The sequence below is a fragment of the Mustela putorius genome, unplaced genomic scaffold (genome assembly GCF_011764305.1).
Source record: "Mustela putorius furo isolate JIRA1106 unplaced genomic scaffold, ASM1176430v1.1 tig00003899_pilon_pilon_pilon, whole genome shotgun sequence".
NCBI lineage: Eukaryota > Metazoa > Chordata > Mammalia > Carnivora > Mustelidae > Mustela > Mustela putorius.
In genome coordinates this window covers 15,405,767-15,430,694 of record NW_025422048.1, presented here as the reverse complement: position 1 = coordinate 15,430,694, position 24,928 = coordinate 15,405,767, and the positions used below count along the sequence as shown (strand labels likewise).

Sequence of the window (24,928 nt, the reverse complement as noted above, 5' to 3'; positions counted from 1 at the left end):
GATTCATAATCTGGCACAATTTCAGGGGCCTCATTCTGAGAACCAGATACTGTACCATGCTGTGCATAAAGCTTTATGTAGGAGGCCGTGCCGCAGTCTCACTGGCACCCCGACATTCCTGGAGCTGCTTCTTCCTGTCCTTGCCATAGTTCCCCATGAAGCTTCTCAGGGCCTCTTTGCTCGTGTCTCCTGTTTGCCGCCCACCCTCGGCCAGGCGCCTCCACTTCTGTCTTCTGCATGGGCAGAACTTGGCTTTCAGAGCTACTTGGTTGTGGTTCTGACCATCCTTAATGCTTTTTACAGTTTTGTACAAGCTTAGTTTGCTTTGCAGCGAGAGTTCTTTCCACCTGTGGAAAATTCCAGTTCCTTAAAAGTTCTGGTAAATGAAGTTTTAGCATGGTTATATGTGTAGTAGCTTTGTGTTCATGTTGGATCCTGCTGCAGCCTTATGAACAGAAAGGATCATCTGTATGATTATAAGAAATAGATATTAAAAGAAATGGGCCATCAGGACTAGAAATCTTAGTCACACAGAAAGTTCTTGCCATAATATTATGCTGTATACCCCTTAGAGACATTACCTGTGTAAGAAGTCTGTTTCTTTTTGCTGGCAATAATGGTATACCCCCATATTTTGTAGTTTGGGGGTCTCCTGAATTTAAAGCAAAGAAATGTTCATGATATCCCCATTTTTAAGATTTTTTAATGTCATAGTATTTTACTACCCTTTCCCCAGATATGACTTAACTGATTGCTCCAACACTGTCTCCTTGTCGTTTGGTTGAGAAATAGAACGGCTATCCCATATGAAATACTGTTCAGTGACCACAGTAATATTCTTGACTTTCATCAGTTTAACATTCAGTCTTTTTTTTTTCATAATTTGATAATGTAATACAAGGTCTTCTAAGGGAATTCATCTAAAAGAACTCTTTATTTTAACAGGTTACCTTTGATCCAGAAGTATTTTTCAACATATTACTTCCTCCTATCATATTTTATGCAGGATATAGTCTGAAAAGAGTAAGTGCTTGTATATTTCATATATTTTAAACAACTTTAAACTCCGTGGACTTTATCATGTCTGACACTTCAGAAACAGGCAGTTCTTTCCAGCTTTCCCTCCCTTCTCCTCTCCTTGCTGAAATTTATGCCTGTACAAAAATTATTTCTCTTATTTCCTTTAATGAATAATGCATTGAATATTAGCAAAGCACACTAGAATAGAAAGCCTTTTCTTTTCTAAATAATCAGTAAGTATTCTAACACACTGTAACTTTTTCTTTCTTTTTTTTTTTTTTGTTGTTAGAGACATTTCTTTCGAAACCTTGGGTCAATCCTAGCATATGCTTTTCTTGGAACAGCAATTTCTTGTTTTGTAATTGGGTAAGTACTTGAAAATTAAAACACTTTTTATCCTTCAAATTATACTTTTTAAATAATGCAAATTTGATTTATGTAGTATTGTATTCCTGAGTGTGCCTAAGGACCTTTTTCAATAAAACATGTTCACGTAGATAATAAGTTGTTTGAATTCTCCTTAAGGACAAGATATTACCATATTTAAATGAAATGAGTTAAATTTGGGATTAGTCACAAAGTACTACATTAGACTCATCTTATTCTTATAAAATTCTGACTTCTTTAACAGTTGCTGATTTTTTCTAAAGTAGAAATGTGTTTATTGAGCAGGTCAATAATGTATGGCTGTGTCACACTGATGAAAGTAACTGGACAGCTTGCGGGAGATTTTTACTTTACAGACTGTCTGCTGTTTGGTGCCATTGTATCAGCAACTGACCCAGGTATGTGTCCATGAGAGCGGAGCTTCAGAACTTAAAGTACAGCATTTTAAAGATTTTTTTAAATTTATTTGACAGAGAGAGGTCACAAGTAGGCAGAGGAAGGCAGAGAGAGAGGAGGAAGCAGGCTCCCCACTGAGCAGAGAGCCTGATTGCAGGGCTCGATCCAGGACCCTGAGACCATGACCTGAGCCGAAGCAGAGGCTTAACCCACTGTGCCACCCAGACGCCCCAGTACAGCATTTTGCTAGCAAAAGCACATATGTGCAGTCCTTCCTTTGGGTGTAGAATTCATAAATTCCCATAGTACTGTACTTCCAATTATAGAGGAAAAAACAAAATTCATGGGTCCTTTTGGCTTAAGCACCCTATTTTATTTTATTTATTTTATTCCTTACATTTGCCATTACTGGTCCTCAGCTTGATGCTGTTTAGACAATGGCTCTAAGGCCTTTTCTTCAGAAATTCAGGTTGGTGTCTATCTTTAGTAATTGGGTATTTGGAGAATATGAACTAGATTAGTTAAAATGGGTAATAGTGGTACACTTCCTTTCATGCATTTAGAAGACCAGTTCCCTAAAAACCTTCTGTTTATATTCAGCTATCTGCATGTAAGAATAAGAAAAATAGTTTTTATATGATCATTAGAAGGCAGTTGTGCTACCATTAGTGTGATTTAGCATCATTGGTAGGCCTTACTATACATTAAAGAATTGTTTTTATAAAATCAGCTTTATGGTTATGATATAGTTTTTTAAGGTTTTATTTATGTATTTTAGAGAGAGAGCGCTGGGGTGCCTGAGTGGCTCAGTTGGTTAAGTGTCTGCCTTTCGCTTGGGTCATGATTCCAGGGTCATGGGATCAAGACCCCTGTCGGGCTCCCTGCTCAGCAGGGAGACTGTTCCCTCTCCCTCTCTCCCTGCTTGTGCGCCCCCCGCCCCGTCTTTCAGATAAACGAAATCTTGAAAAAAAGAATGCTTTAGAGAGAGAGCACTCATACAAGCAACTGGGGGTTGGGGGTGTAGGGAGAGAGAATCTCAGGCAGACTCTGCAGTGAGCACAGAGCCCCATGAGGGGCTTAATCTCAGAATCCCGAGACTATGACCTGAGCCAAAACCAAAGTTGAATGCTTAACGGCCCGAGCCACCCAGGCACCCCTGAAATAGTTCTGATATGAACACAGCTGGAGAATGAATACCATTCTATGGAGTTAGGTGGTAATTTTCCTAATACAGTATTGATGAGCCTCACAGTTACTTCATGGTAGCAACTTAGAGAAGATACAGGCTGAAGACCTAGTGATGGGACCAAAGACTGGAGTTTTTGAACTAAGGATGCAAGGTTTCTTTCACTGGGCTTTAGGACCTCAGCAGAGATTTGTTCTGTTTCACTTTTTGCCCTTGTAAGCTAATCATCTTCTTTAACTGTCATGCAGCACAATTAAAGGTAGGATAATAAGCTTATCTCTGAATTCCTGTGTTAACTCTGATAACACAGGGCGTTATATATAGGAAGTAGGAAAATATGTTCTCTACTCTATATGAGATGATTTTATAAAACTCAGAGGGCATTTTACAGAGGCATTTATATAGTTCAGCATTTTTATTTTTATTTATTTTTATTTATTTTTTTAGTTTTTTAGTTCAGCATTTTTAAGACCGAAAATCAAAGTGCTCCTTTCAAGACCATCAATGCTATCCCCTTACTATTTAGAGCTGCTCCCATTATCTGTATGAAGATAAGATGGTTTTTGCAAGGAGGCAGTAGTCTCGATTTTCTGCGTCCTTTTGCTGAGAAGCAAAGCCCTTGGCTTTTCAACATCTATGAGAAATCTAAGTCAACTGGACTGGCTACATTAATTCAACCTTCTGGTCTTGTGTTGGTAGAGGTATTTCCCGAATGGCTCAAGTAAAAGTGTGCTGTTCATATTAAACTGGACAGTTAACATTTCTTCTGAGTTATATAGGCATTTGCCCCTATAATAATTCTGTTATTTGCAATAGAAGGGTGAGCCATGGGTTCTCTTTGCAAAATTCTTCAGCACTGCTTTTGCTCTCCTTTTCTCAGAAAGCTTTTGTGTCAGTATATTCCAAATGAAATGCTTTGCGGTAGAAACTACATCTTTTAAAATGCAAGTTTCCTATTTCGTTGGTTGGCGTGTGAAGGGGCTTTCCCATCTCTGATTAGAATAATCTTTCATGTCTGCTTGGGTTTGTTTAGTGAGTGAGCTGTATGTGACTCAGCAACTAAAGTTATAGTACAACTTCAGCTCATCTGATTTTCTAAGAATTCTCATGGAATTGTTGCCTAGAAGAAGGTTTTATTTTGTTTTGTTTTTTAATCTTCTCAGGTTATAGCCTGGTCATTGGCTTCTTCTTAAGTTAAATATAAACAGCTGTAATCCTGGTCATAAATTTCATCTCAGCCAAAAACCATACTTGTGCTTTCATTTCCTACTGTCTTTGTGTCTGAAATTTTAAGTCAAATAGAAACAAGTTGTAAGGCTCCAAGGAGAAAATGAAGTTAGCTGCAAGAGATGCTTTTCGTAGTAACCCTTCTTCATCAGATTAATGATCACCTGGTCTGTAAGAAGTTCTGTATATATTCTATATGGAAGAGAAATGTGCAAGACAAAGATGATTAGCGTTTGCATGAAACGTGTAGGTCAACTCAGTCCTCCAGGGTTAATTTCAGCTGTTTGTAAGATAAAGGAAATATTGTGGTACACAGTTAGGAAAAAGAGCAGTATTGACAGGAACATACTGAATCTTTAATATGGTAAGAGAATTTGTTGGGATCAGATCCTAAGAGGAAGAGATGAATTTCTAAGTAGCCATCATAATCATCTATGAAGGGGACTGTGTTACATTTGTAATGTCTAAATACTTCTCTGACTCTCTCTGCATGCTAGTGACTGTCCTTGCCATATTCCACGAGCTTCAAGTGGATGTTGAACTCTATGCACTTCTTTTTGGGGAGAGTGTCCTCAACGATGCTGTTGCCATAGTGCTGTCTTCGTAAGTGTTTGTTTTCTTGTTATCTTCTATATTTTGAATATTGGGGTACTAGGAACCGAAAGTTGCTTATTGAATGAAGGACATTACAAATGCAGATGTTTGAAAGACTGAGGCATTGGTTTTTTTTTCCCTCATAAAGAAATACATACTTACAGACAACATGGAAAATGGGGGGAAGAAAAAATGGTATATCCTGCTCACACCTAAAGACAATTACTTTAAAGATTCAAGGCAATGCCTTTTATTCTTGTTTTCTATGCGTGAGGAGTGCTGTTTTTACACAGTTGTGACTGTGGTGTGTATATAATTTTTTATTCTATTTTAACATGATAATGTGAACATTTTCTTTTTTTAATAAATTTTTGGAACACATAAAATATTTACATGGTTCAAAAATCAAAAATGTATAGAGATATAACATAGAAAAGTCATGTTCTTACTCCCATTCTCATCCTCCTGTTCCCCCAGCCCCTTGTATGTAACCATTTTGATTAGTTTCTTGTGTATCCTCATATTTCTTCAACCAAATGCAACCACACATATGAATAAATATTCTCATTTGCCTCTTATTTCTTATTTTAAAAGTAGCATGCTAAATATAGGCTATGCCTAGCTTTCTCTCACATAACTATATCCTGGAGCTCTCTCCATGTTGAAGCAGAAAGTTTTCTCATTCTTGGTTTGCAGCTACAGAGTACCTACCCTGTGTGCTGTACTATGAACTGTTAAAGTTGGTTTACTCAGTCTCCCATTGCTGGAAGCATTAAAGAGTTTTTAGTCCTTTGCTATCCCAAACGATGCTACAGTGATTAACCTTGACCTCACCTGTTTTATACATGCATAGGTATATTCGTTGGATAATTTTCCAGAAGTGAAATTAGTATGTTCAAGAGTAAATACATTTGTAATTTGGTAGACATTGCTACATTGCCTGTCAAAGAGATTATGCCATTTTGCACTTTAACCACTGAATTATGGGAGTGTCTGTTTCCTTATAGCTTCCCCAACAGAATATTTGTCAGACTTTTACTTTTTTGCCACTTTGATGATTGAACAATATCTCATGGTAGTTTAATTTGTATTTCTCATGTTTAACGTAAGCATTGCAGAAATGTTTAATTTTTAGAAGCGGTAAGACAATTACTGAAATGATACTTTAATACTTTAATCTACTTATGGAAGTTACCATACATGTTAGCAGAAGGTGTTTGCTGGTGAAAAAATGAGTGTGAGCCTTAGAGGGACTCAGTCCTGCCAACCCACTCCTACTAAGCAAATATCTAGCCCTGTAGACAGTTGCCTTTATAGGACAGCATCCACCACCCAACAAATAATTACCTGACCCCAAATACCAATAGTGCCAGAACTGAGACACCTTGGTGTTTTAACCAAGCTCACTTGTACATTGTTCTTAACATTGCAGTTGGTATCATCTACTCCTTTGCACTCTACCTCTTTGTCATTATTTATGATAATAAAATTAATATGTTTATAACAATCTCAAAAGTATTTGATGTAGAAAGTAGAACATTCCTGAAATTTTAGCTCTCAGATAACCACTATTAAGATTTTCATTTAGGCCTTTCCATTAGGATATTAACATACATATAAATATAAATATATTAATTTTCACAATTAAAAAATATACCAATTTTATTATATTTTTAAATTTAATTTTGTTTCATTTAAATTCAATTAATTAACATATGTATTATTAGTTTCAGAAGTAGAGTTCAGTGATTCATCAGTTGCATAGAACACCCAGTGCTCATTGTATCAAGTGGCCTTCTTAATGCCCATCACCCAGTTACCCCATTCCCCCACCCCTATATTAATCATTTTTAAACAAAAAAGGCATAGTACTAAACATACTCTTCTGTAACTTGCTTTTCTCATTTGGACATTTTACTGTGTTAATACTTCTACCATCCCTTTGTATGATAAACCACAAATTTACCTCTCCTGTCCCTTACCGTTTAATGTTCAATGTTTTCTAATACTGTTTTATTGTGAATGGCACTGCAGTGAAAATATTTATGTGTAAATCTCTGTGAATCCTTGTGAGCTTTTCTGTATGATTTTTAGAAGTTGAATTTCTAGGCCAATGGATGTGATCAGTAAAAAATTGAGAGATACAGTCCTATTTCCCTCCAAAAATGTAATATAGGTCTATTTGAAAGCAGTTCCACTACATGTAAAAGGAGCCATAGGTATAGTAATACCCAGGTTCCAGGAATATAGCACAGGGAACTAGTCCAAAATTTGGAAAAAAAGCAAAAATGCTCTTTCACATGTTTATTATGGTAGCAAAAATATTAGAAGTGAGTTTTACATGTCTAGCAGTAGGGAAATGGTTAAACAAATGGTTATATCCATTTGGACCATTCTTGACGTCTTAAAAATCATAAAAGGTGGTGGGACCCTTTATGTATAGATAAGATAGCATGACATTAGAAGCCATTTCATATTTATTAAAATAATTTTTTTAACTTAACTGTGGAGATATGAAAAAAAACTTGGTGTATATGGTATAGCAAGCCCATTTTCAGCCTGAACCTTAAAAGGTATTGCAGTAACCACAGGGAAAATTCATTATATTCCTGGGAATGTATTTTTTTCTTCTTCTTTTCTTTGACATGACTTGTATGATGTCTTTGAGTCCACTTTTTATAAAAACACTGATATGTCAATTAACTGAGATGAGAACAGATTTACTAATGGTAGGCACTCTTGCCAGACACCTGCTGGCAACAGTGATCTTCTCAGCCACTTCTCTTTCCCAGGGTGACCATTTTAAAAGAAGCATTTTAGACCAGGTTTGGACTTGTAAGTTCAAGATGGAGAGTGTCTCCTGTAATTGCGTGTCTTGGCCACTTGCAGAGTGACTTTCTTTCAAAAGTTTGAGGTAGAGATCCAGCTGAGTAAGCTGAGTGGATTCTAATTCCTTGGATGGACTTTCAAGCCCTTTTCCCTATAAAAGTCTATTTCAGTGAGTGAATAGATGTTAGGCATTGAGCCCATTCTGGTATTCTAAAAGTTGAAAGGGTACTTCAGTCATCTTTTTTTTCCCATAGGAAAAACAAAATGTGACCAGGTTGAGTATTGAGCAGTATTCTTTATATTCTTATGCCTCTGCTGAAAACAAGTGGAATTTTTCATTAGTTTGTTCACATTAGTATGTTAGGGCTTGTAGGCATTCAGTGCTAGGAAGTCTTGAACAGAGTCATAGAAGAATAGTACTGCAGTGTCTTGACACTGGAGAAAAAGGCTCAATCCAACTTCACATAGAAGACCTTAAAACATTCAATCTCCTGAAATTGTCATTTAAAGTAAAAGCTGAATTTTCTTGCTAGCTGGACCCACCACAGGGTGTTTTGGTAACCTTTTGTCCTTATTTTGCCCATTCAAATCAAAGGTTTTTGTCCCCTTTCCCCCGTACCCTCCTCCAGCCCTGATTTCATCTTTTGAGCTCTACGACTCTAGAGAATGTATTTATTTATTATTTTTAAGATAGTTTTTGAAGTAAAAGTTGCTTCTAGAAGTAAAAACGATCTCTTTTTTGTAGCTCAATAGTGGCATACCAGCCAGCTGGAGACAACAGCCACACCTTTGATGTCACAGCCATGTTCAAGTCTATTGGGATTTTCCTTGGGATCTTCAGTGGCTCTTTCGCAATGGGTGCTGCTACTGGGGTGGTAACCGCTTTAATATCCTTTTGTTAATCTTTCCTTGTTAACTGAAAAAGTGGTTGAATACTATATTCCATGGTCTCTCCTGCTCCATAATTGGTGTTGTGGTTACAATTATTTTTTTAAAGATTTTATTTATTTGAGAAAGAGACAGCATGAGAGAGGAGCATGAGCAGTGTGGAGCAACAGGCAGAGGGAGAGGGAGAAGCGGACTCGCCACTGAGCAGGGAGCCTGAAGCAGAGCTCCATCCCAGGGCCCTGAGGTTATGATCTGAGCCGAAGGCAGACACTTAACTGACTGAGCCACTCGGATGCCCCTATTTATTTATTTCAGAGAGAGAGAGAGTGGAGGGGGAAGGGCAGAGGGAGAGAATCTTCAAGCAGACTCCCCACAAAGTGTGGAGCCCAGTGTGGGGCTCAGTCCCGGGATCCATGAGATTGTGACCTGAGCTGAAACCAAGGGTTGGGTGCTTACCCGACATCCACCCAGGTGACCCCATTGTGTTATAATTATTAACCTTATAATCAAGGATTTGGTTTGAAAACATTATGTAATCATCTTTACCAATAAATAAAGGAATTTCCTTATTTTGCATTGGGCTCCATGCTCTCCAACTTTCACTACCAGAGTCTAATTAGACACAGTGACTCTCTGGGAGTGAATTTTAAGACTATAGGCTAAATTGATATAAAGGTAAATATATTTCACTGAGCCTCTGGGTTTTCTGCACTGCTGTTCATTTGCTCTTTGCTGAGTGGGACAAATAGGAAATGTATGACCATAATGTCAGTTGAACAAAATCAGCTTCCTGGGTTTGGACAGATGGGAGTTCATCTCTGCTCTCAATGGTTTTAACCTTCATTTCTAGAGTGCTTGGCACTGCCACTGATTTGCTATTAGAAATGTTGGGCAAGTCATTCTTGTGCTCATTCAGAAAGCACTCCTTGATTGCCTGCTGCGTGCAAGTTGCTATGCTCTGGGCATCAAAAATGGGCAAGACAGACATGGCCTCTGTCTTCCTGGAGCTTCCAGTATGGGAGCACTGGCCCTTCACCTGTGGGCCCTCAGTGTAGGAGGGTGGCAGGTGGGGACAGCAGGAAAGATGAGTGGGACCAGATGGTCTCTAAAGAGCTTCCAACTCCAAAATGTCTAAGATATTTTCATGTAAAACAAATACTTTTGGGGGCACCTGACTGGCTCAGTCAGTAGAATGTGTGACTCATGACCTCAGGGTTGTGAGTTCGAGCCCTACGTTGAGTGCAGAGATCACTTAAAAGTAAGATCTTTAAAGAAAGTAATAACAACAAATACTTTTTTTCAAGGATCTGTAAGTGTGCTCTCCTTCAGCCTCTCCTTCAGCTTTTTACAGGTGAACTGAGGCACAAATAGATAGTACAAAGTTCTGAAGGAGGAACCAGGACAAATCATACCGCTGTCCCCTTGCAGTCTCCTTGAGGGGAGGGAGAGTATCTTGTTCATCTTTCTGCTGTGGTACACATTTTTTGAAGCAGATGTAGATTCCGTCCTGAGATTTGTCACAGGTCTGCACAGGCCCTTCCCCGGTCAACTAACAAATAATTTTTAGATTCATATAAGTGAGTGACATGCCTCAGTTTCTTCATCATGGAATGCTCTACATCACGGAGGTACTAGGGGATCAAGTAAACATGAAATCTCATGGAAATGCCACGTTCTTAGTAATTGAAAATTGCTATAATTAGGGAAGCTGTCTTGCTTTGAGTTGCAGATTAATAGTCAGAGGGGGCCTGTCGTGTATCTGATTTGTTGCTCGCCTTTCTGACTGTCCTTTATGATGTGGTTTCCAGCAAGGCATGTGATACCCATAAAACAATTGGACTGACAAAACTATGTGATTTCCTCATGGAAGCAGAGACTGCAGACTCCTTGGTACAACGCTCCTTTTAAGAAGTCTTTCACTTTGGTGCCTCCTTATTCTGTGTCTTGTGTTAGATTGAAGAACCCTTCTTGCCCTATCATGGTTGCCTTGCCTCAACTTATTTTTTGTAGTCTTACTTTTGTATTATGAGATCCTGTTACCAACCTTGACAGTCTTACGTGACAAAGTTCACCAAATTACGGGAGTTCCAGCTGTTGGAGACAGGCTTGTTCTTCTTGATGTCCTGGAGTACCTTCCTCTTGGCTGAAGCATGGGGCTTCACAGGTAGGATCCTTTCTCCTTTTGATCGTCAGCCTTCACAGGGAGTGACTTTGCTAGTCATTGCTTCCACTCGTGGACACATCCTCTACCATTTGAACATACTTGTTAGCGTTGGGATTTGTGCTGTCACTTAGAATATAAAAAAAGATTTTTAATGGAAGTGGTTCCTCTTAAAGTAAGTCACAACTGGAAATTTCAACACTAAGCATATGATCTTCTGTAAAATACAAGCCTCGGTATGAAAGTCAGGAAGTCTCCTTTGATGTGAACTTGGAACTTGTTGTCTTTATAGGTGTGGTTGCAGTGTTGTTCTGTGGCATCACACAGGCCCATTATACCTACAATAATCTGTCCACCGAGTCTCAGCATAGAACTAAACAGGTAAGAGAAGCTTATAATTATAGTTTTTGAATAAATGTTTCCTCCTTGGCAGCAAAACCAAAGTCTGTCTTTACTGAAAAACCATCTTTGGTTGGTTCCAAATGATGTCCACTCGTTTCAGCTCCTCTTCCTTTGATTCCAAAGATAGATGGGATTGGCAGGTGGAAGGGTGGCAGCATTTAAGGTAGAGATAGTTCATCAGAATAGCTAGGGGCCATTATTACTGTGGCTCCGGTGATCAGTTGGCTTCCCTTCCTTGTTTTCCTAATCAAATTGCTTTTAAGAGGAACGTTTTGGAAGTTCACTCAGGTCCGCCTAGAAGGACCGCTGAGTGATAGAAACAAGATACATTTCTGATCTGACTGGCTCTGCTGCTGGGTGACATGGAGATGATCGACCTCCCATGGGCACCTCGCAGCTGCTCTGTTTCCAGGAATGTCAGCTACACCCGTGGTTGGGTTTCACATGGTGCTAAGTGATCGGGTGTGCAGGGAACCTGAAGGGACTTACAGAGGAAATAGGCATAGCGTTTCCTAGTCTCATGGGGCGTTTGGGACAAATGAATGAATGATAGGAAATGTCTGAAATAGAACTAAATGCATACTTGATTATGATTAGATGCCTCCAGTTTTGCCAAATGACTAGAACACAGTGAGATTAGCCTGGAAAGGACTCCCGCTCAAGTGGGAGCAAATGTCCTTATTCTTTTCTTCTTTCTTCTGGGGATACAAATTGAGTATGTGACCTGTGCTTTTTCCTAACTCTTCAAAAGAGTTAGACTTTTTTTCCCCCAAGCATATACGCTGAGGCTACAAATCCCTGTTATGAATTAATTTACTGTACTAAGTGTAGAGAAGAAAATCAGCTGGGGTTTTTGGTATTTTTCTAGACAGTGGAGTGGGGAATTTAAAAAAAAAAAAAGGTCTTTTGGTCTTGTTGGTGATTTAAAACTTGTATAACATTAGAAAAACCCAGACTAATGGAACTTTTAGATAGCATGTTTCAAATGATTTGCCATACAAGAGGTCAGAGAAGTGGGGAAATGGTTTGAGGCTTGCGGAGGCTGGAAAACTATCATCGAAGAAATGGTATACCTAGAAAGATTGGAAGGATTCAGAAAAGCATAGAGAAAGGATAAGAAAAGAAGCTGTGGGGAAACAGTACTGGTAAAGGCAGGAACGAAAAGGTAGCTAGCGTCAGCGAATGGAAAGCCGCACAGTATGACACAGGGGTTGGCACACAGCAGCCAGACCTCCTGGTAAGGTCTGTGGGCTGACGATGATGATGCTGACATTTCTAAATGGTTGGAAACAAAAGAAGATGATTTTGTGACACAGGAAAATTCTTTGAAATTCAGACTGCAGTGTCCATTAGTAGTTTTATTGGCATACTGCCACACTCGTTTTTTTTTTTTTTTTTTTTTTTAACATGTAGTCTGTGGTTGCTTTTGTGCTACGTTGGTAGAATTGAGTGACTATGACAGGGACCATGTGGCCCACAGAGCCTCAAGTATTTACTCTCTCTCTGATCCTTCATAGGAAAATTTTGCCAGCCCTTGGTATTGTGGTTCAAAGCAGAGAGTCTGTGTTGTTCCAAATCCTGGTTCCACTGCTTGCTGGCTGTGTGACCAGGGGCAAGTTACATAACTTGTCTGTTCTTCAGTGTTGTTATCTTTAAAATGAGGATCACGATAGTACTTACCTCATGGAGTTGTAAGATTAAAACGAGATAATGCTTGTAAAGTCCTTAGCATAGTATCAGGCATATAGTAAAAACCAGATAAAGCTTAGCTATTATGCTTAAACAAATAAGTATAATTATAGCATATTAAGTCATTTAAAGTAAATTAAGTATGTACTTACTTATTTCCATTTTTAATTTCTGTTTTTTTAAGAATGAGGCAAGTCTGGTTTAAAAAGTTTAACTTGCCCAAAGCCACACAGCCAGCAAGTAGGAAAAACAGGCTTCAAGCCAAGGCATTTTGACCCCTGGGCACCTGTTGTTACTTAACCACTACCCTGTTTAGTGGGGCAGAGGCTCGTGTGAATGAGCAGTGGTAGATAACCGTGACAGACGGACGGATGCTGGATTACACAGGGCCTGGGATTCATTCATGCGGCAAGTCAAGTCGCAAGTCTCAGCTCGCTGCTGGGTCAGTAACACTTGCCTGGGCAGTGGTGTGAACGGCGGGGCACTCAGGCAGCCGGGGAGGGGAGGATCACAGGGCTATAACCCGCAAGCCCCTGCTCCCTAAACAAGGGCTAAGACCCACGTGAAAAGTGAAATCACACAAGCAGTTGTCACGAAGCGTTCGGTGCCAAGAGAAAAGAATTTGAACTGCATCTTCCAGCCTAGAAGAGGGAGGTGTCTTCCAACTACCGTATCCGGAGAGACCCAGCGGACGAGGCTGTGGGATGGGGGCAGCAGGATACAGTTAGGGGCCCTTTGCAGTAATTAGGATTTGAGCTTGCTGAAAGCTTTAGACTAAGCCAGTGGCAGGGACAAGGAACCTCCCCATAGGAAACTTGACAGGTTTTGGAGGAGGAGGTGGAAGACAATGACTAAACTTGGGGATTGACAAAGGAAATGATGGGGGGACGTGCGGGGGCAACATTTCTGGCTTTATCTGTGGGACTAGAAATGTCATCCCTACATTTGTTCCCCTCTGAAGCACCTGTTTGAGGGCTATACATGAGCTTTACATATGTGAAGTGTCTACGTTGTTATCTTAGTGATACTCATGTTTTCAAATTACATAACTTAATGTATTTACTGGACTAACCTTTCAAAATTTCGTTTCAGTTGTTTGAGCTTCTCAATTTCTTGGCAGAGAATTTCATCTTCTCCTACATGGGACTGACACTGTTCACCTTCCAGAACCATGTCTTTAACCCAACATTTGTAGTGGGCGCATTTGTATCCTTTATTATGTGTTCTATTTTGAAAACCTCTTTTCGGTTGAAATTCACACGTGTGTTCTGGAGAGGTGGTTGATAAGAATACATTTAAATATATAAAATTTTCCTCTGAGTAAAACAAAGGAAGAATTGCAACTCTTTTTCCTATTCTATGTATTCTATTCTCTTTTCATCTTGTTTATTGCACAAGTAACACGGGTTGAGATGGCAGAAAAAGGTCTCCAACCATTCCAGCAGTCCCCCAAAATAAAACTGTTAGTCCTTTGTTGCTGAAGGGAAGAGAGAGCGCAGATCCTGGGAAAGGGTTTGCAGTCTGCGCCGTGGGGCAGTGGCTGCAGGATGGTGAAAGGCTGAAGGGGTCTGCTTTCCTCTGTCTCTGTCTCTGGCTTTAAAAACCAGTCGAATGGAGAAGCTGAGCACATGAAAGCAAGCACTCAGTAGTGCCAGCCTTGGGAGAGGACAGGAGAAAATGGAATCTAACACGTGTGGGGAAGGGTAAGCGTCCAGCAGGAGGAGGCATGGCTCCGCCATTGTTGCAGGAGAGGACAGGGAATGTCAAGATGCAGGTACACACCTGTAAGGTAGAGTTCCTGTCTGATGGCTTCTATTTTTATCTGTAAAGTAGGAGGTGAGAGCATCTGCTGAGAGGGAGGGAAGAGCAGGTGGCCTATCAGTTTTCTATTGTATAACAAAGCACCCTAAAATGTAGTAGCTTAAAACAACAAGCACCAGTTACCTCACACAGTTTCTGAGGGTCAGGAATCCAGGAACAGCTTAGCTGGGTTCTGGCACAAGGCTCTCTCCTGAGGTTGCAGTCAAGTTCTGGACTCGGGCTCTCCTCTCTCGGGACTTGTCTGAGGCTTGGAGGATCCTCCCCATCTCACTCACATGGCCTTTAGCCAGAGGCCTTTCTCCAGGGGACCTCCTCAGGGGCAGCTCACAGCATAACTTTGCCCAGAGGGAGCGAGCTAAGAGAGCATGAAGATGGAAGCTGATGTGCCTTTTATAACCTAATCTCAGAAGTGACTGTCATCCCTTTGTCCACATTGTATTGGTCACACTGATGGCCGCTGGTAAGTGTACGCAGGGACTATACGAAGGTGTGAACACTAGGGGACCCTCTTGGAGGCTGGCTCCCACAGGTGATCGGAGTTTTGAGGAGAGGGTTTAGAAATACATGTAGAGAGCGTGGGCAAGCGAGTGAGTGAGTTGACTGAAGAAATGCAGTAGAATTGCCGAGCAGTACTAAGGATGCTTTTGAGTTTGAGGAATAAGTGCGAACAGCAGAATCGGTCTGCCCTGCGGTACTACTTTGCCCAGGAGTACTTGGCTGGAAGCATGGAGAAGAGAGAGAGAGAGATGGGTCCTTCGAGGTTTGGGGTTTAATCAAGTGAGTGCTGTGAAAATGCAGAGAGGGGCGGATGAGTATAGGGTACCAGGAAGAGTGTTACTAAGATGTGGCTGAGAAACGAAGTGAGGAAGGGAGAGGACTGGTTGTTTGAGGGAAGGGTTGAGGGTTCTTTGGATGGGAGGTCCCAGGGAGATGGAGGTGGGGGAGCGATCCAAGGGGGATAGATAAACGTGAGGCATGGAAGCAGAGAGTGTGATTAGAGAGGGGGATATTTGAATTAGTAGTTTCCAAAAGGAATATTTTTAAAAACTACTTCCGAATGAAGTTTCTGCCAAAGAGAGTACCAGGAATATTTTTAAAATTACAACTCTAAGTAGGATCTCTATTAGAAAATAAGGTATTACTGAAATGCCATTCTGTCGTGTTTCAGTCTTCTGGGAATGAACTTCAGGCAAAAAAAGAGAAAACCCTATTAATAAGAGAAGAACCCTAGCTGAAGACTCCCAGGAGATCAGTCCCTTCGTATCCCGCTAGTCTTTGAGAAACTTTGGAGCTGTCAACTGGCTTGATCTCCTATACTTATCCAGAAATGAGGCTAAATATTCTCTATATTTTGAGTCTGTCAGGAATTCAGGTTCCTCAATGCAAAAGCCTACCAGGAATATTGACTTTTAGCAGGAAAGAGTTGTCCTCTTGCCAGCTCTATTAGTTAGGATATAGGCTTGATGCTATGTGACAAGGACCCAAATTAACCAAGGTTTAAACAAGATAGACATTTCTTTCTTTCTTGTGTCAAAGTCTGAACTAGTGTGGCAGCTCAGGGACCCAAGCAGCCTTCTTGCAACCATCCTTCAGGAGTTGCCCTTCTTCTTAGGGGCCAGCATGGCTCTCCCCTGTGTCTGCCAATCCCTTTAAGGACATGATCCAGAATAGCCACACATCACTTCCACTTAACATCCATTGGGTTACACATACCTGCAGGAGAAGCTGGGAATTCTGTTCTTTATCTAGGTAACTGTGTATGCAGATGAAAATTAGAGGTGAAAGTGAGGAGGGTCTGCTGCTAGAGAGGAAAGGAGGGATATATACTGGGGATATAACTAGCAGTCACTGCCACATTGGCCCATGTGTTTTGTTGTTCTTTTTTTTTTTCTTTTCTTTCTTTTTTTAGGGACTCACTATTTTTGATAACCTTTGCATTCTAGACTAGTTTTAGAAATAAAGAAAAATTGTGAAGATAATATAGAAGGTTCTCCTATACCCCATAGCCAGGTTCCCCTGTTATTAACTTCTCACGTTAGCATGGTACACTCATCACAATTAATGAACCAGTATTGACACATTATCGTTACCTGAAGCTTGTCCTGACACATTATCGTTGCCTGAAGCTTGTCCTTCACGCAGATTCTCAAGAGTTTTTCCCTAATGGCCTTTATCTAGTCTAAAATCCCATCCAAGATGCCACAGTTCATTTAGTTGTCATGCCTCCTTAGGTCCCAGTTGACTGTGACAGTTTCACAGACTTCTTTTTGATGGTCCTTGATAGTTTTGAAGGGCTGCTACAGAATGTGTCACGACTAGAATTCCTGATGTGTTCCCCATGATTAGACTGGGGTTGTGCATTATTTGGGAGGAAGATGCAGAAGTAAGATGCCATTCTCATCACATTATATCAAGGGCATATACTCATTAGCATGCGAATAATGATGGTATTAGCATTCATCACTTGACTGAGATAGTGTTTATCAGGTTGCACCACTGTAAAGTCATTCATTTTTTTTTTCCCTTTCTCTATTGTCCCACTTGGAAGGGAGTCACCATCCACAGCAGGAAGTTAGGTTCCACTTTCTCAAGGACAGAGTATCTACGAAATTATTTAGAATTCTTTGTATGGAGGACTTACCTATTCTTCTCCATTTGTTGTTTTATTTTCATTTATATCAGTATGGACTCACTGGAATTTATTTTATACTTCGGATTATAATACATTACTACATTTAAAAATATTGTTGCCCAAACTGTTCCAGCTTTGGCCATCAGGAGCTCGTTCAGTGGGTACTTTGCTCCTTTGGCACACTCCCATCGTTGTGTGTTTCGAAATTTTTTCTGAGCACTGCCTTACTTTCTAGGGAAGATGCTTCATGCTCATCTTGTGTATTTCCTGTTCCAACATCAAATCAACATTTTCCCAAGGATCCCTGGTTCCTTTTATTGGGGAATGGTATTAGAAACCAAGATCTAAGCTGTGAGTGTGTTCAGTGTTACTGGGGTGTCCTGGCTTCTAGGCACCCTCAGCTGACACTGGGAGGAAAGATGTATGTATGTACTAGCTCCTGTATGCACATATACCTATATGTGTGTATGTAATCATCCATATCGCTATTAATCTAAGCATAAGTTCATACTGATGTCTCTAACTCTAATCCATTACCACACGCATCATCCTGGCCTCCTCCTCTTGATGATCCATGAATTCCCATTCCAATAGTGAGAAATCTGGCTCCCACTGTCCACCATCCCATTCCCTTAATTGTTCCAGCATACGTAGGAGCATCAGAATCGTTAACCAGTACTCCCCATGGGAAACAACCTGACCAACAAGCCCATGATGCCTTTGTGCAGTTCCTTTTGCCTTTAGTCTTACAGACTCTGTCCACTTCCAAAGTTACTCCGGTCAACACTCTTTACTCCACCTAGTTTGTTTTTTCTCCTCCCCCAGCTTCCCCTGCCTTGTCTTGTTTTGTGTCTTAAATGCTCCTTTTTATCCCTTTTAGAAAATGGGGTGGAGACTGTATCATAAAAATTGTAATTGCAAAGCAGGAGTGTCTACACAGCTAAGTGGGCAAAAAGACATGAGGATTGGTTTGTAGTTCAAACCAGTCTGCATTCCCATTAAGACTTCCTTTTGAAGCAGTGGGGATATGGTAGACTTGGAGGAACACACCTGGGCCAGTAGGAAAATCAATGGTAGGAGGGGTTAGAGCTGCCCGTCTGTTTGTTCCAAGGAAGCAAGGGCAAGTTTAGCCAGTATTACTCTCCCTCCCACCAACACTGACTTAAATTAAGATGACTTAACCTATTACATTAATAATCTTACAGTTATTCCAAAGAAGATCAGCTTTTAAAAATGTTTCTATTCATCTAATGAATTTCCTATATGTTAGAGCTGTCCAAGTTGGTACCAGTTAGCCATATGTAATTATTTAAATTTAAGTTAATTTAAATTAAATAAAACTGAAAGTTTAGTTCCTCATCGCACAAGTCACATTCAGACACTCACCGTGTTGGGGGCAGATACGGAATATTTTTTGTCATGGCAGAAAGTTCCATTAGACAGCACTCTGTTAGCAAAAGCAAAAGACTGTTAGAGACTGAACTTTTTTTAAAAAAGGTTTTATTTATTTATTTGAGAGAGAGAGCGTGGGGTTGGGGTTGGAGGGACATGCACAGGGCTCAGTCTCATGACCCAGAGATCATGACCTGAGCCAAAAATCCAGAGATGCTTAACTGACTGAGCCACCCAGGCACCCCAGAGACTAAGCTGCTGAAGATAGCCTTTCCCCGTCTTGAGTGTGTAGTCTAGATAATATTAATAGCAAAATGAAATTAGCCTTAACCTATTAATTTTAGATTGCTATTTTCTTGGGAAGAGCGGCTAATATTTACCCCTTGTCCCTCTTACTTAATTTGGGTAGAAGAAGTAAGATTGGATCAAATTTTCAGCACATGATGATGTTTGCTGGTAAGTTGGAACTTTCCCTCTTGGCCCATTCCACGGAACCACTCACAACACATATGCTAGCTTGATTTTAAACAGGAATGATGTACTAGTAATATGACTCCCTTAAACATTGAAGTTGCAACCTCCAGTAGAAAATTCTTTTTATAGTGTCCCGTTCCCTTCTGTCAGAATTTTTTTCTGTTTTCAAATTCCTGGTTCAGAAATATGTCACATGTTGTAAAGAAGATAAGGATTCATGTATTTTCACACAGAAACCTGTGTGTGAGGGTTTATGGCAGTCGTAGTCATAATTGCCAAAACCTGGAAATAGCCCAGTGGGTGAACCAGTAGGCACACCGTAGGATGTCCATGAGGCCATGGGGTGCTCCTTAGCACTGGAATGCCCAACTGGGGATACATACGCACAGTGCCTGAGAGGCGTTGCGCTGCGTGAGAAAGAAGCCAGTCTCAAAGGGTTCCATTCTCAAAAAGACAAAAGCACAGTGGTGGAGAACAGCTCAGGGGTTTGGCAGGGTGACAGAGAGGTGCAACTAGAAAGATGTAGTACCAAGGAATTTGTACCAAGGATGTAGTACCAAAGATGTAGTACCAAGGACACACGCCTCTAAGCCACTGTCCACACTGTCCCACTTTTTGGGACTGCACGCCCAAAAAGAGTGGATGTCACTGCGTGTAAGTTTAAAAATAAAATTCAAAATATTGCTAAAGGGTCAGCACATGTTAGGATCCTCTACTCATTCTCTGTATCTGTATATACTTTTGTGTGTTAGTATATATTACATATTTGTTCACATGCTTCTGAGTTCTTAGAATGTGCCTTACTTCTCTGAATTTCTGAAGCTCACATTAGTAGTGAGTTACTGAAGAAAGCCTCTTTCGTTCCCTTCCAGGCCTCCGTGGCGCGATGGCATTTGCCTTGGCCATTCGCGATACTGCCACTTACGCACGGCAAATGATGTTCAGCACCACACTTCTGATCGTGTTTTTTACCGTGTGGGTATTTGGCGGTGGTACCACTGCCATGCTTTCATGCTTGCATATAAGGTAGGTAGTGCCTGGGAAGCTCATTTTCATATTAAATTCTAATTTAGGGTTTTTTTTCTTTCCATTATGAGAAAAGTTTAAGCTTTGACAAATGTATAATGTTTTATTCTTCCCTTCTAAAAATTACGTAACCTGTAGTACAGAGAAAATCGGAAATGTGCAAAAGAAAGTTAAAAACCATTGTTTACACTTTGAGGGATGTCCATCCAGATCTCTTGCTATGCATTAACATGTATTTTTAACAGAAAGGGGCAATGCTGCAAGTATTCTTGTAAAGCGATTTGTAAACGTAATTATAGCGTGGGCATTTATGTTAGGAAGTGTATTTACATCAGAACTTCATGGCTGCATACACCATAATTTATGTAACCAAATCCCTATCTTTGGGTTTTTGCATTATTTCTTGGATTTTTCTGTTACCATTACCATTTGAGGATTTTGCTCTTAAGTGTTACCATTAACAGCATGAGCATACATAAATGTACACACCACTGTGCCCTTGTTCAATTATTTCCTTAGGATACATTCCTAGGAGTGGCATTGCTTGGTCAAAGGATATGCCTATATTTAAGGCTTTTGATCCATATCACCTGACCAGATAGAAGATGTTTCTTCTCATCTGCAGCATATAAGACAGTTCAGTTTATTCCAATCCTAATCAGATAGCTAGACGTTATCCTTCTCTCTCAACTTTATGATCAGCACTGTCTCTAACCTGACAGTCCAAGGCCAAGATTGCAAGGTCTTAGTGTTAAATTCATACTAGTTAATGTATTCAGTTGGAAAGCTCCCTGTCTCTCAGGAGTACTGCATTGTCTCCATGGATACAGCAGCCTGTGTTGCTAAAGCTTTTGTAGATTTTAGTTCTGTGTTTGGCTGAAACTTCATAGACCTTCTGCTGAGCCTCTAGAATGTGTAGGGTTCATTAGAGAAAACAGTATTTCATGTTTTATAGAATCTGTTCTCTACTTTTTCCATTCTATTATGCCTTTCCCTTAGACATTCTAGAGACTAGCCGGCCCTAAATCACACTTTGAATGTTATTATTGTCTTTATTTCTTTTTACTTTTCAAAATCCTTTCTTACCATTTCTGTGCTATTATTGTATATAATTGCAAATAATGTTCTTCTAATCCAGATCATTACTTCAGGGAGGACCTGGCATTTGTTGAGCACCTACTATGTGCTGGGCATTGGGCTAAGTACATTTCATGTATTCATCTAATCACAATAGCTCCATTTTACAAGTGAGGAAATAGTGGCTTTAAAAGTTTCTAAGTTGTTCAAGGTCATACAGAGAAGTCACAGACAGAGGAGCCTCGGGTCTCACCTCATTTCTTGTAGAACGTGCTGCATCAAGAAATGAAGGTGTTCACTTTTGGAAGGATTAAACTCCTTTCTTGCCTTAAGAGCTTGTAAATGAAGATTCGTCCTTATTCTACTGAGAAGAACAAAATTCCATATAAGATAATTTATGAAAAGTAATGCTCTTCGGTAGAGTCTCAGCATTTCCTTGGACTCAGTTCTCTTTCCTAACAACTCTCCACACAAAATACCCATGCCTGCCACTGCCCCCTGAAAAAAAACCCACCTAGAGTTGAATCCTCCTCACCAGATTTGCAAGCCCTTCGGTGCCATCTTGCCTGTCCTGGAGCATAATTTGGCACTTACTTACATGCATTGCCTTACAATCTTAGGTTAGTTCTTACTGTGCTTGGTTGGGGCTTTTTGGCCTCTTTGTGAGCAGGGGCTGGATTTTAAGTTTCCTTTCCCTCCCCCCAGATTTGTCTAGTACAATTTTGAAGCTGCTGAGAAGTCCTTAAATTTAAGATTCATGCAGACCGAGTTTTGACTTCGAGTTCTTGCTCCTTCATTCTCCAATTCTGTGGTCTTGGGCAAATTCTTAACTCTTCTTATGCCTCAGGTTCCTCATTTGTAACATGTGGGTAATAGTACCTGCCTCCTTGAGGGTTGCTGTAAGGATTCAGTGAGCTAATGTCTGTAGAGATCTTGGTACAGCATTTCCAATGTACCTTTTATTCATTCATTTGATTAATACCAATTGATCGCCAGCCACGTGCCAAGCACTATTTTAGGCCCTGACTTCGTGGTTCTCAATGGAGGGCTGCAGTTTGGCAATGTCTGGAGACATTTTTGATTGTCACAAAGAGACGGGGCTGCTCCTGGCATCTGGTTGGCAGAGGCCAAGGATGCCTCTAAACATCCTATAGGACACAGAGCAGCACCCCCACAGCAAAGAATTGTCTGGACCAAAATATCAGTAATGCAAAGGGTAAAAGACCCTGCTCTGGAGAGATACAGTGGTAGCAGTAATATAGAAAAGTCTACACGTTAGTAAGAGAACACAGACAATAAGCCAGCAAACAAATATATGGAGAAAACAATTTAGTGCTGTGATGACAAACACGATACTGTGAGAGCAACTGGGGATAGAGTGACTTTTATATGCAGAGGTCAGGTAAGGTCTCTCTGAGGTTCCACTGGAGCTCAGTCTAACTGAATGACAAGAGATTATGAGTTAAACAGTGAGCAGAAAGAAGAATGGTCCAGGCAGTGGGGAACAGAAGTGCAAAGGCCCTGAGGCAAGAGCAAACTTTGCCTGTTTAATAAACTGAGGGGGAAAAAAGCCCACATAGCTGGAATATAGTGATTGAAGGGTGGGCAGGAGCTGAGATGGGCAAGATCCTACAGGGGCAAGGGTTGGCAAGTGTGTCCTGAAAAGGGCCAGATAGTAAATATTCTAGGTTTTGCTGGCCGTATGGTCTCTGTCTCAACTACTCAACTCTAGCGTGAAAGCAGCCATAGATAATGAGTAAATCCCTTGGATTGGCTGTGTTCCATCAAAACAGGAGGCATACAGGATGGGGCCTGTGAGCCGTAGTTCGAGGAGCTCTGCTATCTGGCCTTGTAGGATGTGGGGAGTTTGGATTTTAAAATCCAATTGGAAATCTTCTAGGATTTGAAAGCAAGGGAGTGACATGATCTCTTGGACCATAAGAAAGGATTGCTCCAGCTGTTGTGCAGACAAAGGCTCCTCAGTGAGCTAGAGCCAGCCAGCCAGCTCTTCCTGCGTCCTTTCACGTAGCTTGTGACAGTCACACTTGGCTCCCTGTCATTTCCCGCACAGACTTGGCACTTCTCGGTCTCCGAGCCTTTGCTCATACTGTTTCCTCTGCCTGGACTTCTCCTTCACCCTCACCGCCCCCCCCCCAGGAAATAGCACAGCTCAAACGCCTCCTCCCTTTGCCCTGTTCTGTCGGACCCCCTCTTCCCTTTGCTTAACGTGGCCATGGCTGTTACAGCACTTCTGTCGGCCAGTCTTGTAATGGCCGAAGAGCCGACTGTCCAGTGGGGGTGAGATGAGGCTTCAGATGCTTTTAAACTCTCTAGCTACATTTCTCATTTAATCCTTGCATCAACTCTGTGTGGTGGATATGGTCCCCATTTTCCAGGTATAAAATTGGGGTTCATCAGGCTGCATAGCCAAGTTCACCCAGCTAGAAAGGAGCTGAGGCCAGACTGGAGCCCGGCCTTCCCCAGAGGCAAAGCCCCTGGGGATTGCGCTCTAGTTGTGTCTGTGCCCCCCACTAGTCTGTGAGCTCCTTGAGGGCAGGTGCTGTGTCTCATTCATGTCTATGCCCTGTGCCTAGCACAGTGCCTGGCAGATAATAATTGCTCTATAAATGTTTATTACACTGAACTGGCTTCCAGTAACATTCCAAGTATTGCAAATGTGCTATCGCCAAGACCACTAGATGTCACTTTAGATGCACAAATGTGGCTGGAGTTCAATACGGCTAAGAAGGTATTAAACAGCTTCTGGCCATTTAACAAAGACAAGATGAGCCTTTTGAATTATGAATCTGGTCATGGCCATCTGTTTTCAAGCACTTGACCATGATTCACTCGCCTTCCAGATGAGGTCTTGCATCATTTTCCTCCCTTTAGTGTATTCATTTTCTGGGATGCTACTGCTACAGCTACTCACACTGCTATTTTTCTTGTGTTGTCTGTAGTAGTGACCTTAATCGATAAACATTTGAGCACCTATTGTGTATCAGGTACTGTGCTAGACTCTGGGGCTACAGAGATGAATTGAGACATGGCCTTTACCCTCAAGGAACTCACAGTCTATTTGGGGAGACTGACAGGTAAATAATTATACTCTACTGTGTATTACTATAGAGGAAAAAAGTATTATTATAGAGGAATCTAGAAAGTGCTGTAGGACAGAGGAAAGAATGGTTCCAGCTGCAGGGGTCTCAGAATGGTTCTTTTGGAGCCTACCAAAAGACTAGGAAACACATGAGGGACAGTGCATTTCAGATAGAGGGCAAAGGCACGGAGGCTCGGGAGAGTATGGGTCTGGGGACAGGTGTAGGTGGGGATGGCTAATACAGGGTATATAGAAGAGAATGAGGGGAAATGAGGGTGGAAAGCTAGGTTGGAGTGGCAGGCGTCACTAGTCTTAGAGTCCTCGGTGCCACCCAAAGGGCTTTAGGCTTGGCCCTCTGGGTTATAAGCCACCCTCAAAGTCTTTTGCCAAGTGAGTTCTGTACTTTAGACAGCTCACTCGAGGGGGTATCCTGGCAGTCAGACAACCTTATAGCCAATTGCGACAGACCTCATGAGTCACGGTGAGGCCTGAGCTTGAGCTGTTGGAATGGAAAGGAGAGAAGGATGTGAGAAACAGGGTAGAGAAAGAACAGACAGAGTTGGTGGGAGCTGCTGTTGCGAGAGAGGAGTCCAAGAGAGCTTCTTAATGAAGCTGTTCCCTGGGATA

At 41.1% G+C, this 24,928-nt stretch overlaps 1 protein-coding gene across 5 annotated transcripts in view; it reads left to right on the top strand.

The window, feature by feature from the left end:
• Positions 1-24,928, top strand: part of SLC9A6 (solute carrier family 9 member A6) — a 52,663-nt gene that overhangs the window by 12,433 nt on the left and 15,302 nt on the right. For 3 of the 5 annotated variants that reach the window (XM_045068028.1, XM_045068025.1, XM_045068027.1), the window contains 11 exons: positions 946-1,023; positions 1,310-1,386; positions 1,693-1,805; positions 4,714-4,819; positions 8,385-8,526; positions 10,586-10,691; positions 10,981-11,069; positions 13,872-13,985; positions 18,969-19,080; positions 19,971-20,124; positions 24,207-24,296. In XM_045068028.1, the coding sequence (XP_044923963.1) occupies positions 946-1,023; positions 1,310-1,386; positions 1,693-1,805; positions 4,714-4,819; positions 8,385-8,526; positions 10,586-10,691; positions 10,981-11,069; positions 13,872-13,985; positions 18,969-19,080; positions 19,971-20,124; positions 24,207-24,296 (1,181 nt within the window). The remainder of the gene's footprint in view (positions 1-945; positions 1,024-1,309; positions 1,387-1,692; positions 1,806-4,713; positions 4,820-8,384; positions 8,527-10,585; positions 10,692-10,980; positions 11,070-13,871; positions 13,986-18,968; positions 19,081-19,970; positions 20,125-24,206; positions 24,297-24,928) is intronic. The other 2 variants (XM_045068026.1, XM_004773676.2) reach the window with 1 other exon arrangement.